At 37.0% G+C, this 15433-nt stretch overlaps 2 protein-coding genes across 2 annotated transcripts; both read right to left on the bottom strand.

Annotated features, from left to right (window-relative positions):
• Nucleotides 1-532: 532 nt before the first annotated feature.
• Nucleotides 533-4197, bottom strand: LOC128181622 (myosin essential light chain, striated adductor muscle-like). The gene is made up of 6 exons (XM_052850093.1): nt 4066-4197; nt 3735-3762; nt 2070-2216; nt 1777-1944; nt 1268-1354; nt 533-1161 (listed from the first exon to the last, which is right to left on the bottom strand). Exons 1-6 carry the CDS (start codon nt 4066-4068, stop codon nt 1121-1123), a joined length of 474 nt encoding a protein of 157 aa, XP_052706053.1. The 5' UTR covers nt 4069-4197; the 3' UTR covers nt 533-1120.
• Nucleotides 4198-10457: 6260 nt separating this feature from the next.
• On the bottom strand, nt 10458-15312 carry LOC128181619 (uncharacterized). Its single transcript, XM_052850088.1, has 3 exons — nt 15154-15312; nt 14661-14722; nt 10458-13449 (listed from the first exon to the last, which is right to left on the bottom strand). The coding sequence occupies exons 1-3, from the start codon at nt 15165-15167 to the stop codon at nt 11435-11437; spliced, it is 2091 nt and encodes a 696-aa protein (XP_052706048.1). The 5' UTR covers nt 15168-15312; the 3' UTR covers nt 10458-11434.
• Nucleotides 15313-15433: the final 121 nt, after the last annotated feature.

The raw sequence follows: 15433 nt of genomic DNA, 5'->3' as shown, positions 1-15433 counted from the left end.
AATAAAAGTTTTTATTACACTTTCATGTTAAACACTGAAATCTGATTGGTTTAGACGCAGTTGGTAATTCGTTCTATTACCCTCCCCGTTAGCAACACACTTGGCAACGGGTTACTCAACGAATTGTTACATGCGCGAAAATTATGCGCGTACGGTTCGCCGTATAAATTCACTTCATTTCTATATAAAAGCAGTAAAATTTTCTTTAAAAATAAGACTTTCAGTATAATAAAATAAATAGTGCCTGTTTGAGAGGGTAACTGTTGAAATTGACACCCCTCGAAAACCATTGCCAACCTCCGCCTCGCGTCGGTTGACAATGGGTTTCTCGGGGTGCCAATTTTAACAGTTACCCTCCCAAACAGGCACTATTTATATAATAGTTATTTTCAGAAATAAGAAAAAAAAAGAAAAAAACTTAAGTTAGCCGAGAGCTGGTCCAGTAACAATAAGTACGGAATTATTCAATTGGCAACGGTCTCTGTCTCACACCGGCGATAAAAATTCTAATTCATAAAAACAAGAAAAAAGATAAAGATAAAAACAGCTTTATTGGGAAAAATAATAAATACTGCACTATACACTCTGCAGAGGATGCAAAAGGGATATCCATTCCGACCTCATCTCATTTATACCAACTTTCGAGCATAACTGTACATAACGGGTCATGAGACCCAATGATGTCACTACCAGGTTTTGATGAAGCAATCAACCGGTACCGGTTAAGACTGAACTTGATGTGTCGTAAACATTAATATTACAAGTAAACACGGCAAAGTCACTAATAACGAAGAGGCCCCACGCGATATTGTTATTTCTTTGTTTTAATCATAGCATTCCAGGTGGTAATCCAGTGTTGAACAAGTGCGCATGTTCGAAAATTAAAAAGAACAAGATGGTGGTGTTTTTCTTCAAAATGTCGCTAAACTGCAGCAGCAAGACGTGGAACCTCGTCATCTCGTGACGTTGTTTAATGAGACGTGTAACTTTCACATGTAAATGTACACTGTTGCAAATGTGGATTTTTTTTTTTATTTTGTAGACGGAGATTTTTTTTACATAAGTTTGTGTGATGTGTTCTTGTCAATGTGTGTCGTGTTCGTAGATTCCATCAAATAGTTTAGTCGGGGTATGGACCGGCCATCACCTTCTTGATGAACTCTGAAAAAAAATTAACAATGTGATCAGTAATATAGGTAACTTGCGATACCGATACTAGGAGACATTGTAGAATACTCGTTGACAGTTGATAGGGGGGTCGTCTTACCTTCGTACTTGACGTTGCCCTCCAAATCTTCTTGAAGGTCAGTGTTTCTGATGATTTCATCCACCTGGTCATCAGTCAGTCGTTCACCTAAACAAAAGCAAAGTCAAATATGTGAGAGAGAGAGAGAGAGAGAGAGAGAGAGAGAGAGAGAGAGGAGAGAGAGAGCATTCGCATGACCAGCAAAAGATAAGTTCTAAGGTAGTATCGGACATCTATCTACAATAACTTGGATTAAAGTACGTTATAATTAGAGTAATTTCACCAGTTTAGGATTAAAAAAAAAATTTCTCCAAAATCTCTAAAATCAAACTCATGACTAACAAATACGTAGTGAACCCTCTAACCCACTGCTCCACGCTGTTAGAAAACAAGTCTGGGATAAGAACCTATTTATAAAAATTACACTTTATTTTATTGTTTAATTTCGATAAATAATACGTCACAACATGGAGGTGTCCCTAACCACCTAAACACGAAAAATAGACGTGAGGAAAATGAGAAATGCTTACCAAGTGAGGAGAGAAGATGTCTAAGCTCAGCCCCGGAGATGTAGCCTTGGCCCTCCCTGTCGAAAGTCTTAAATGCCTCCATGTAGTCGGCAAATGTTCCTTGTTCCAAGGTGTTCATGATTGTCTCATGGATTGGCAAAAACTCCTCAAATTTGTATGACTTCTCACCTAAAGAGAAAAAGCAATGCTGTAAATACAGAGTCAAGGGTTCCTGTGTAATAATAGTCGTTCCTTGAATGTAAAGGGAACTAACTCTTCATTCAATTTAGCGTGTCATCCTATAAAACTCTTACCCATTTTATCGGTTCCGCCATTCTTTCTGACGATTTCAAGAGTTGGGTTGAGTCCTACACATCTGATGACATCACCAATCTTTGAGGCGTCGACTTCTGCGTCACGACCGTCCCAGAAGTCAAAAAGTTCGAACACTTCCTTGGCCTCTGAAATGAATAAAATGGATACATTTAAGGATTGACATTTCCACCATTTGTCTCGAATGAAATCAGAAATTGATTAACTCTGATTCCATAAAATTGTCGATTGATCAATTAATGTTAAGACTAAATAAAAATCAAATTAAGAACAGAATTCACATGCTTTTGGGTAAAAACAAAAAAACTATGATGTATTCTGCACCGGTTTTTTCGAATGTCTAAGGGGTTGGTTACACGACATCTAAAAAATGCAAAGGAAATACGCAAATATGGAATATGCCCCCCCCCCCCCCCCCTACTTCAAGAGTTTGGAGATAGAAAAACAATACATAAAATACGGAAAAGATTCCAACAAAAACGTACAGCAGAAGATATAGTAGCTAATATCGGTGTATACTGGATATATACCGGTAGTGTTTCTACACTTGGCTGTACATTGTTATGAAGGGGACCTACTGTCGACAACAAATGCGTCTGTTTTTTGGGGTTTTGTTTTCTAGCAAAAAATGATTAAAAATATAAACATACATGTATGTTAAGAAAAATAAAGAACTTTCAATTATTATTCACTTGATTGGCCTAAAGAATATGTCATATATTCATGCATTTCAAGCAAATGCTTACATGTGAAAATATTCCATTTATCATTTATTTTAATAATAAATTTTAATTCATTTCTGATTGTGTAAGAACATTCAATTTAGAGATAGGAATTTACGCCGAACGTTCCCCACTGTGCTCGCGAGCGGTAACACATGGGAGTGTAATGCTGATTTACAACATGTGTACACATAGATCATCACGTAGATACAGTAGGTGATGCGCGTGCATGCGCGTGCGGTGTGTAGGCGCACTCGCCTTGTAAGGTCGAGGGAAACTGCGATATTTGATCTTTTGCCAAGGAATGCATTAGGGCTCAATATTGCGAACAGAAGCCGGGTCTGCAGCCATTTTACTCCCCCTGCTACATTTTGGAATAACCTATTGGAAGTGTTCAAATCCTAATTAATGAAGAAATCCAAAGAAAAAACCAACTAGTAATCAAAAACCCGATTGCATGTATTTATTTTGAAAGCATGATTTATTATTATGGGTAAAATCAAGCATTGAAATTTGGCTGTTTTAAAAGCTACGTCAATCATGCAAGAAATGCAAGAATCAAAATATAGACGAGAGAGAAGCTAGTGTTTTGTGGAATAACACCAACATTTCCATCCTCCCTTCGTCGCGCCAGTGATTTGTACAAACCTACTCTGCAGAAATATAAAAACCGCCTTGGCATTTCTTTACCGGAAAATTGATATTCCATAATTCCAATAGCTAAAATTCTATATCTTGAAATGGTGCATGCGTAAAGTACAGTATTAGAAACAAAATATACACCACATATCATCCTTCAGATAAAAGAAAGCTCACAGCGCACATAACTTGTAGGAGATTGCAGGAATTCCTTCAAATATCTATCAATATTCCATGCTTGTTAATGGGTCATAGAATTTATTGTTCACACGCGACACCCCATACCTTCAATCTCTTCTTTGGAAAGCTTGGACTGAAATGCAACAAGGCTTAATTTACAAACGGTCGCCCGATCGTCGGTCATTCAAAAAAAAGGAATAATTCTCATACTCTAAACGTAAATTTGATTTATTCCGTTTTGCGTGCAATAAAATTAAGCATTTAAACTCAAGGATATAATTCACTTGAGATTTTTAAAAATAAATTTCATCCTCAAACATGATTAGTTTTAATATCTGCCTTTCCATAAGTATCAATTTGTCTTTAAGAATCTTTTTTTTTTTCATTTCTAAAGGGAAAAAATCACGGGCCGTAGAGATGTGAAAAATCTACTCACCATTTTGTTCTTCTGCTGCGCTGCTGCCCGAGGTGAATGCTACAAGATCGGAATTCTGGATGTCTGTATGTATAGCCTAACACTTTATGGCTTTATTTATACCGGCGCGGCTCATTTACACAGGAGGGGAGACAGGGTCTGGCTTGCAATTTTCACATCTGTTTTGTTTTTTATTTATTAATGCCGAGCTTTTCATTAATATGTGCGATTAATTTAATTATTTGCATTGATTTTTTACAGCAATAATTCATTGTTTACGACGATAAACAGGATATTGTTTAACTTCCAATTACCTATTCTAAGATGATGTGTCTGGCTATGACGTAGTAGCTCGGGGATCTCTGTCAAATATTTCTTAGATTTATCTTCAATAAGAGTTTTAAATTTTTCAACACTTTAATATCTTTGATTTCATTCAGGGTTTTTTTTGGTTTTTTGTTTTTTAATAAATCGCATTGGAGCCAGTCCACAAACATATCAATGTCGGACAAATAAGGCAGTGAAATACTATAGGTATGAAGGGGAGCTCTGCGCATATATACAATCAACGTCGCAGATATGATGCGTCTAAATATAACTTGCATTTGCTTTTCTGGGAAAACACTGAAATTATAATATATATTCTTGGGATTTGTCAAAAACTATAGGTTTTAATCAAGAAAAATTGACGGGTAGGGAAACTTAGAAATGATAACAATAAAGCCATCAGTCATTTTGCTGCCTGTGTCCACCACCTGGTAACCACGGGGCATCTCGGTACCACTGTTCACGGCTACACCCCTCGCTGTGTCGTGGGGCGCTGACAGGGTCCATGCTGTGCCGGTGAAGACCACATGACGTAGTATCAGCTACTGCGACTAATATAATACAATCACAAGTCAATTACCGGGGTAAAGGAGTTATTTTTCTGCTGATTTTTTTTCTCAAAAAGTTCAATTTTTTTTATATTATACTTTAGGTGTTTATAATGATATGCTCTATAAATATCCCCAACTGTTCGATGATTTATCAATATTTTGAAATACATTAAACAGATATTATTACATTTAAATTCTTCAAAACAAAGATTATTTTACAAAAAATCAAATTAAACCATTTGTTTACCATACAAAAGTCGGAGAAAGCATCAGACACTAAAAAGAAGCAGCCAAGGAAAAAACACCCATAAAACGACCCCCCCCCTTACACCAAAGAAAAATCCCTCGTCTATTTCCCTCTTCTCATCAATCTTTTTAAAAGTATTCTGGTGTCACTCTACTAGATCTCTGATTCGCATGCAAAATGACAAAATTTTTAAAAGGGGGATGGGGGTAAGATTTTGCATTGCACATTATTACAAATATTGTGTAATGAGGACTAAAATGGGAAGTTCTAAAATGTGAACAGAATTTCAAAGGATGTTTGAAATGTAACTGATATTGCGCTGGAATTATCTGTTATTGCGTCTGACAGACTCGTCTCCCCGAACGAATTCCTCTTTAATAGAATACATACAGAACAAACAGGACTTGTTTATATCTTGATTGGAACTTATTCAAATCGAGGACAGATTAACATGATATTTGCTAATTACGCTACAACGCTAGAACAACCGCAAAGGGGGGGGGGGGTGGATTTAAACACAAAACCAAATCTTAAGGGAAAAAAGCTTAATTGAAAACAAAATCACTTTCTATCAAAAAATTCAAATGAGAGTTAAACAGATGTTAGTTAATTTGGTCGGAATGATCTCCTTTGGTGACATTTTTTGAGCGGATGTTAGAGGGAATACAAAGTTGGTTTTGCCTACAAGTATTTTATGTCACCATGGGGCTATACCATGTACGTTAATTGTCTGCAACATCGACTTCAGAATCTATTAATTTGTAACTATAGTTTTGCGTGTAACAGTATTTCCCCACAGATCATGTTTGTCTTTTTATAATATTATAATTACAAATCCCTTATACTTCACTAATGCAACTGCTCAAAAATCTCCTGCAAGTTGTACATATTTACAGAAGCATAAACGAATAGATATATGCACCTTTTGGAGAAGTCCAAGGCATATGAATACCTCACGGCTCTATACACCAAATTTACGAAAACTTAAAGAACGGCGCAAAATAATGGAGCGATTAAAAAAGAGCGACACTGTCCATTGAAGTCACGTGGTTACCTTATTATTAGCTGCAACACACATGTTGCGTAATTCAGCATACCTTCTTGATTCTGCGTATTATATTAACAGATTTATACACATTTAGATTTACAGATTTTTACGCATTAAGATTTTCTGATTTTTACACATTTAAATTTACACAGAAACATTTTGATTTTGCTTATTTCTTTTTAAACTATTCTAAATAAATATTCTAAATTCAGTATACTTAAGCAGAAGCTTTACGTTGGCTGGCTAAAGCTTACTGCTTCCCGGCACATAAGCTCATTATTAATGATTGAATATTTTTAGCTGCATGAAACCCCTGTTTTGAACCTCGCCATACAACGCTAGATTTCCTAGACAGTTTCTGGAAACACTCTCAGAAATATGTGTATTAGTTTTTTCCATTGATATGCGTACACGCGAACCAGTTTTACAACCGGCATTAGAGAAGAGTATTGAGGGTGTTTGTCCGTCCCCGCGGATTTACCGCCAGCCCTACTAGCTTGACCAGCTGGTCACTGTGGGTCGCCGTCTGAGAGGCTACATATGGCAATATCGCACAGAATGACGAGATATACCGAAGCGTCAATCGCTCCCCTGCATCTCTGATTGGCAGCGTTAATTGGAACCAGACAGAAACCCATGCCGACACGTGTTGCTCGTTCATTGATACGTGATCCCAAGCACGCGCAAAATCTACAGTGTGCAGATGATGTAAGAATTATCTCAAGTTGTATTTGTTGTTGGGCTGTATAATCCCCATATTGTAATGACTGATGACGGGCTCATTGAAGTGTGTGGAACAGAAATAATCACAAACAAGCTGTCTAAAATATGCGCAAACACCTACCCTTGGATACAGGAATATTTTTTTTAATAAAGCAAACATCTTAAAGTACATGAACATTTATATACATGTACATACACATGTGGATATATATGCTATTAGGCTATACTCTGGATCTCTCCAAAGATCGATTTATCTGCATCAGCCAAACAACAATTACTAGTTTGAAGGACACAATCAATTAGATCAACATTTTTTTATTCAAAGAAGAAATAACTAAAAAAAGTGCATGCACATAAAAATATATATATATATAAACACTTGACCATTTGATTTAGATTTTTACTTTATTCCACCCCGATACCATTTTTTTTTCATTATTAAACATATATTATCAGACGATGACCTCCGGAAACCCTGCATGTATAGGCATTTTCTATCAAGTCGTCAGTTTGATTGTTGACTTTTCTTGAAAACTAACGTCAAATTATGTGATTGCTTAAAGTTCCTTGCATCATAAAAAAAAACTGCAGCAATGAACTAAGATTTTAAAGCTGTAAGTGAATCATTCCATTTAATAATCTCTATTCATAAGTATGATCATGTAACATACACTTACATGTATAATACAATTTCATAGAAACTGTTCTCACCTGTTCCATGTGCAAAATACAAAAAAAATAAGCACGCATTTTCAAAAAAAAAGCTATAAGGTTCAATATAACTATTCTATTTAAGGAAATATTTATTTGTTTTTCTGACTATTCATTCAATATAAATATTGAAACATTAACTGTTTGGTTTGTAAGTCCCGTTAGTGGAAGCTGTCGAGTTTTAGTCAAAACATTCTACTAGATGAACATTTGTTATTGTATCTTTTTTTACTGTAATTTATGTACACATGCAGAGGGTGCATGTTTACTATGTCGAATGCATTGGAAACAGACGATAGAACATCACTAATAATAGTTGGCACTAGAGAACTTGAAATCACGCACAATAAGAAAATTACAAAAGAAATTCGGAAGGAGAAAGCGATTGAGTATGCGAACTCTGGACCGTGGCTTGAGACGATGAGAATGTACGGACTTCAACTATTGAGTGTTGGGATATTTCTAGTGCTCAGTAATCAGCACTCCAAGCTTTTGTCAAATTGAAATTCATAATTCTCAAATAAGGCCGTGACAAAATATGGAGCACGGATCCATTGACTGGCTGCAATTTCTATACATGATTTTAAACAAAGCTATTAACGAGGCCGAGTACAGAACGAGTACGCACGCTTTCGCGCAGCGTTTCATTTGTATTGTGACGTCATCTTTTTGCTTAGTTGACGCCATGGCGTGATAGTTTCAACTGTAGATATTCAGCGAAAATTGTTGAAAATATCTCGTTTGATGCGTAAAAATAATGTTATATTGTGGAATAAACATAAATGTCTCGAAGTATAAGCTATTGGTTGAAAACGTGAAGAGGGTTCAGCAAGCCTAGCCCTCTGTCACGTTTTCTTAACCCGCCTAAATATAGCTTAATTCATACATTTCAAGACAGTAACCATGTATTTTATATTAATGACCCTTAATATGTGAAGTTATATATTTTTTTATTACTTAAATATGTCTGAATGTTTTAATAATACTATATAGACCACCTTTTTCGCCTTTGTCATATAAAAAATAGCCATTATCTGACGAATCTGGGAAATTGGGCATACAAAAATCAACTTTGATAAGACCCCTGGAACAAACCAAGAGGTAAAAGTTTTTTTTTTATTTGACCATTTGATGCCCTTTAGCAATAACTTTAATATGTAGAACAGAAAAAGAAATCCCTAGGGCAGAAGTTTTGAAAAAATGTAAAAAAAAATTGCAAAATTGATACATTTCAAGCAAAATCCCATAGGGTCCTATGTTAAAGATTAACAAACTTTGAGATGACCCCCTAAACAAACGGTGTGGTAAATGTCTTATTTTTTAATCTTAAAATAATAATTATATCGGTAGAAATTCATGTAAAAAGTTTCATCCACAAATCTAGAGCAGAACAAATTAGACCCGGCCTCGTTAAGTTGATTTTTAAAATCGCTGAAGAATGATTTATAAACTGAAGTGCAACTTTAAAAAATATATGTGTGTGGGTGTGTGTGTGATCTCTCATCGAAGATGGATCGGTTCAAAACTTTTTGCAACTTGTCAGTGTATCATTTTTCGAATTTTACCACCTGTATTTACATGCGCATGGCATGTAAATATTCAGTGACGGAAATTATCAGGCTACGATACGAGGTTACCGGTTTTACTTGTACATTGTAGTTTGAAAGTACATGTATATTTCAACGAGAGAGAGAGAGAGAGAGAGAGAGAGAGAGAGAGAGAGAGAGAGAGAGAGAGAGAGAGAATCTTCCCACGGTCGTAAAGGACGAGAGAAAATGAATGCCCACCATCATATGATTTATTATACCAGTGACTTGATATGCATAGCACTGGCTGTTCAAAAGGCATTGTCCCTTGGTGCCCCTTGTAGTCAAGACAACACGTCAACAACTTTTGCTCCTTAAAGCTGGCCTGAGTGCAAGATCACACAGATATGGTTCCGACAAACTGCATAGCCATATGCTGAAATAGGTATTGTCCCTAGGTGCCCTATGTGGTCAGGCCAACAAAACACAGTTTTCACCCCTTTATATAAAATTCTACACTTCCACTCACTGTCCTACCTTGAAAATATACCACAAATATACATATAATTATGAAATATGTCTACATACAACTGTATATGGAATACAAATAAATGTTGGGGCTGTATATAATGTGTCTGTATCAATACTTATGTATTGCTTTGAGGGGTTGTGCATTTAAAGCTGTTGTATTTGCCAAAAAAATGTATGCACATGCATATGTTCTTGTGTTTGATAACTTGGTATGTGTTATGTCAGAAGTACCTCCCCTTGTAACTTACTGTGCTTACTAATAACAATACAGGCACGTAGCATCGGGGACGGGGGGGGGGAGGGGGGCAGGGGGGCTGCCCCCCCCCCCCTCTTTTTCTCGCAGCAAATAATTTTCAAAAATTATTCAATACGTCTACAGTAGTAAAAATTAAATAACATGGAGTTGACACCCCCCCCCCCTCCCCCACTCTTTTGGGAGTACATTTATGTATAAAATTTGAATGGGGAATGAGAGAAAGTGAAGTTATAGATATACTATTATACTATGCCAGCCACCTATCGCCCCCCTCTCCCCACCACCACCCCCACCACCACGGATTAGGATTTTGAAGATTTTGGAAAATGCCCTTTTCTCTATTTTTTTTGGCTTCTCAAGCTTTTTTGGATGAGTCTGGCCCCCACTTTCAAAATCGATGCTACGTGCCTGCAATACAATATTTATGTATTTCATCCGTTATTTGTTATAACCTTGTTGTTTTATTGTTTTATGTCCCCGATGTCCCTTGATTGGTGAATAAACAAATATATATGTCCACATAGCATTTATTGTCGCATTGTCGATGCTTTATTGGTTTAATGTCGCACAATATGATTAAGAATACATGTACATGTATACAACAATATGTTTTATATATAAATATAAAAACACACAGACAAAATAATATCACATAAATGGATTTCGTAATATATAAAGTAATAAAATAACATGTAAAGTTTCACAACTATGAATATGTCTAACCTCGTTTACTCAGTCACTTTACATGCGCGGATCCAGAATATTTTCCCGGAGGGGGGGGGGAGGGGTACGAGGCATATATGCGATAATTTTACTTTGTAAATTTCATAATTTTTCATTTTCCGGGGGGTGGGGGGGGTGTCGGGACCACCCCCTCTAGATCCGCGCATGGCTTAACTTGGTTGTACCTATCAGATTTGTTAAAAAAAAATTATAGACACATTTTTCAGCTAATATTTATACTTTTAGTAAGAAAAAACTGTGATATTTAAGCGATAAAATTTGAATATGTTCCTCTATCTCTGTAAAAAGCTCTTCTTTGATATACTAAAAATGGCTACGATTATCAAGCCCGCTTATGTACGATTTATGATTTAAACAATATTATTTTTCTTTTTTGCAAAGTTATAACAAGATTCAAAATTCCCCTCTTTAAACTCTATGGTCCTGTAAATAGGGAAAAAATCGACCGACGAAAAGATGAATGTCAGTTGGTCCTGGATGAGAACACATCTTCACCAACGTGTTTATAACGACAAACGTATTGTATGCTGGTATGTATGCTGGCTAAATCCAAAACATTCGATTCATCAAACAAGTCCTTAGTATAAATTGCCATATAAATGTTTTAACGTCTTACATAGAAGAACGGATCTTTAATTAATCATACAGTAAATCATACGTTACATAATATCAACTCGCCCATTGAACCCCACCCCCTAAACATGCTGCCGTTTTGCTGTTACCGGGCTACTTTCCAAACAACAAACTTCCAATGGCAAAACCAATTCCTAGATTTGCTAACAAATTATTCTTCTTTTGCGGGGGTGGTGGGGGCGGGCGACGGGGAGGGGGCGGGGGTGGAAGGGGACGTCTGGTGGTTGGCGGAACTCTGATCACTGGGGCAGGGGTAGCCGGCAAAAGAAATGTGTCTGGGAGTTTCGGTTTTACTGGAACCTCCGGATGTGCTCCATTATGTTTAGTATCTTTGTCCTTAATTGGGAAAATAAACTCAGGTGCGGCCGTGGCAGACGGAATGTACCCCGGTACTACGTCATCTAATGGTATGACGTCACCGGGTTGCAATGGACGCTTTTCTCTAATATTAGGTACTTTTATAGGTGAAGCTGTGGCCGAAGGAATATATTCAGGTATGACATCGTTGAAAGGAATGGCATCACCCGGCTCTGGTTGGACAGAATCTATTGGATTACCCGGAATGACCGGTTCCGGTTCTGGAAATCCGAGATCGCTAGGAATCTTTACAGTTGGAGATGCTGTGGCCGAAGGAATGTAATCAGGAAAAGATGGTATCACGTCAATTGGAATGACGTCACCAGGTTTGAGGCCACTGATGTCACCGATTGGAACTATCTCACTTGGGTGTACCTCGTTCATATGCTGACGTAATAACTCTCGCAGTCGGCGATTCTGCTCCCGAAGTCTTTGTGCTCTTTTTCTTGCCATCAACCATGCTGCGCGGATTTCTGTTGGGTCTCCGGTTTTATGGCTTGAATCGCTGTTGATGCCTATATCGGGGAAAACAGCTATCTCTCCGGTAACGGGATCAAGAACAGATAGGCTGTTTCCCGAGTTACTTCTATCCCTACCGTGCAGCTCAACAGGAAAATCATGAAACGTTCCGTCAACATGAAAATGCCCTTTATCTACGACTTCTTTTGGTGCTACAACAGAAATGGGTTTAGAATGAGGAAACTCGGGCAGTCCGGTGATTGGGTTTATGGTATGAAGTCCATCTCCAGGACGGATTACGTCTGTTAGTTGCCCATCTGGCCAAACATTGGCATTACCTGTATGTTGTGTTGTATCTAACGGGATAGCTTCAATGGAATTGCCACGTCCAGTGATTGGTTTGAGTTTAGGACCTGTCGGTTTTAATAGATCTGTGTTATCAGTAGATCCAGAGACTAACGGTTTCACGGAATCTTTAACAGTTTTCACTTCGCTTGGATTTACTGGTTCACTTATTACTTTTGGAGATACTAGTACTTGATTGGTAGGGCTTTTTATCGGTGCACTTCTACTTTCTGCTGGTTCTTTTTTTTCAAAAGTAGAACCAATCTCTGGAGCTTTGATATTTGGAGTGGCAATTGAGTGAATCGTTTCTTGTGGCGACTGATTTTCATTCAGCTTAACGTCAGGGTTACCTGATGAGGTATCTGCATTAGTAGGTGTCCTTTCACGTAGAGCATTTTCTAGAAGTGTTTTGCCAAAATTTAGAATTTGAGACAGGCCGTTAGAAGATCCCGCCGGGTTTTGACTTCCGAATGGAAGATTCTGTACTTGACTAAGAATGCTTGCTGGAGAGAGGCCATTCCCTGTCCCAGAGTTTAAAACAGATGTATTGTTCAAAAAGATAGATGTAATAGCACTGATTCCCGAAGCCTGATTTGGAACAGGCCCATTTTCTGGATTTAAGTTAGAACTAGCCGGTGGTACGATATTATGGTTCATTGGGTTAACTCCTGGTCTCGGAAACTGCCCCGGTCCTATGGGAGATTGGTTCCAGGTGTTTGGCTGTCTGATGGGAGGGCTCCTTCCCGACCCCCAGGTGTTCGGCTGCCTGATGGGAGGGCTCCTTCCCGACCCCCAGGTGTTCGGCTGTCTGATCGGAGGGCTCCTTCCCGACCCCCTCGCCGTTAACTCTTGCATTCGGCCAGAAAAAGGTGAAGGAAACTGCCCTCGGAATGATCGAGGTCCCCATGGATCTCTAACTCCTACAGGGTTGAACTGAGCTTCTACGCCTGCAATCATTCAATGTATACATAGTTTATTTAACTTGACATGTAATTTGTATGTATTTCCCATTTCAATTTATCATAAGATTAAAGTAATAGTGTAAGAAAGTATTTCTTTTTAAAAAGACGTTGTCAAACATTGTATTTATTTCACATGAACTGAAGGAAATTTAAATATTTAAATGGTTTTGTCCCCGACTCCCCATGTTTAGGCAGGTTTGAGTATGTGCGACGCATGTTTTATGGAATGATTATACACGACGTAGAGAGAGAGAGAGAGAGAGAGAGAGAGAGAGAGAGAGAGAGAGAGAGAGAGAGAGGAGATGGATGGATATCTATATTGTGTGATTTTATATTTTCTCCTTTAAACCCCATTCATTTCTGATACGTGATCAGTAATAAAACAACAACACATTAAATGGACTATTCTAGCAACGACACGCAGCAGCTTTAATGTAAATACTGATACATATACTATTAAATATCAACATGAAGTTATAAGTTGGAGTCATAAAACTAAAACTTATTCAAATTTTAAACGTGTTTTCAGCTCTACGTGTCGTCCTAAACTGGCTTTAACATGCAACTATATAAGAATCTATTGAAGCGCACGACTGAACATACCTGTAAAGGTATTCGAATTGAAAACTTTCCGGATTTACATTCATTACAATTACCGAGTAGAAATTGATTTGCAATTGGTTCCTCAAACGAAAAAAATCTCACATTTTTTTTCAACGGGTTGAAATGGTGTATATACAGGCGTATATAGGGCGAATATAACCATTTCATTGTCATTTGACAAAAAATCACACAATTATAGATGTTTTGAGACAGTCCCTTATATGACCTGAATTGATTTTTTTTTCAAAGATATTAAGAGTCTGTGAGAAATTAGTGTTCTTTTTGTCTGTCAATAAAAATGTGAAAAAAGTTTTCAAAAGACTTTCGGGTAATCCAACAAAATCCTTTTTGCACTTCATGTGTGTAAATAATACTTTCATGACTGAAAATAATGATGATGATGATTATGATCGGGGGACAAAATCAAGGGATTCTTTCTTTTTAAGACACATGAGCTTTGTATTATTGTGTAACTGAACAAAACTTATCCTTGTTTACTTTTCTGAACAAGATTGATTATGTGTTGTAACTTTTTTACGAAAAAAAAAACATGACACACTGATAACAAATTAATATCAGATAAAGCAGCTTACCATTCATCGTCACAGCAAGATTAACCAAGGATACCATGACTGTACAAAGCGACACCTGGCGGCTACATAAATAATGAGATGCTGTTTAGGGAGACATGTAAAACTATGTACTATGTGTATAAAATATATTTATAGACCTTTGAATTTTTAGCATTTTCAAAAATTTGCAAAACGGTCTGGTAGACATTGCATTCAATTGTGTTACCTCTAATGGAAAAAAGTTAAATAAACAATTGAATGAAGCGTTTTATTGAAGAAAAAAAATTGAAAATACGAGGCACTTTGGTTGTGTACAACACAACTTTAGATTAAAAAAAAAGTAACTGGTCGTAAAGAAAAATTTATTATGATATCTGGCAAAACCAAAACTTTATCTTGATCGGTTCACATTTAATCTCCAAAACAAAGAGAATTTCATCGCATCTAAACTTTATTACAGGAATTTCTACCGATACAATATTTTTTTTAAATCCTCACAGATCAATTCTCTTACCGTGAGTTTTTCATTGTTAATCCTTTTGTTGGTGTGCAAGTATAACAGACCGTTCCTTTGTCAAATGTCTGATTTTTTTTCTGACAAACCGACCAATGCCCGCTAATATATATGGCCAAAAGGGGTCATTAAACATGACAAAAGACATTTATGACTGAAGAGATGATGACGTCACGTCTAACGCACGACACAGGCTGTAATAACAACTGGCCAAATGGAGATATGATTTCTAGTGGTCAATACGGTTTAGTATTGCCAAAAAAAACCCCAGTGTTTTGAC

This window comes from Crassostrea angulata, chromosome 4, assembly GCF_025612915.1.
Source record: "Crassostrea angulata isolate pt1a10 chromosome 4, ASM2561291v2, whole genome shotgun sequence".
NCBI lineage: Eukaryota > Metazoa > Mollusca > Bivalvia > Ostreida > Ostreidae > Magallana > Magallana angulata.
This window is presented reverse-complemented; position numbering and strand designations above follow the sequence as displayed.

Coding starts and splice junctions, on each gene's coding strand:
- LOC128181622 (XM_052850093.1), bottom strand. Junction 1,355..1,776: donor ACATCTTCTCTCCTCACTTG/GTAAGCATTTCT, acceptor GCTTTTGTTTAG/GTGAACGACTGACTGATGAC. Junction 1,162..1,267: donor GGGCAACGTCAAGTACGAAG/GTAAGACGACCC, acceptor ATTTTTTTTCAG/AGTTCATCAAGAAGGTGATG.
- LOC128181619 (XM_052850088.1), bottom strand. Junction 13,450..14,660: donor TCTTGCTGTGACGATGAATG/GTAAGCTGCTTT, acceptor GAATGATTGCAG/GCGTAGAAGCTCAGTTCAAC.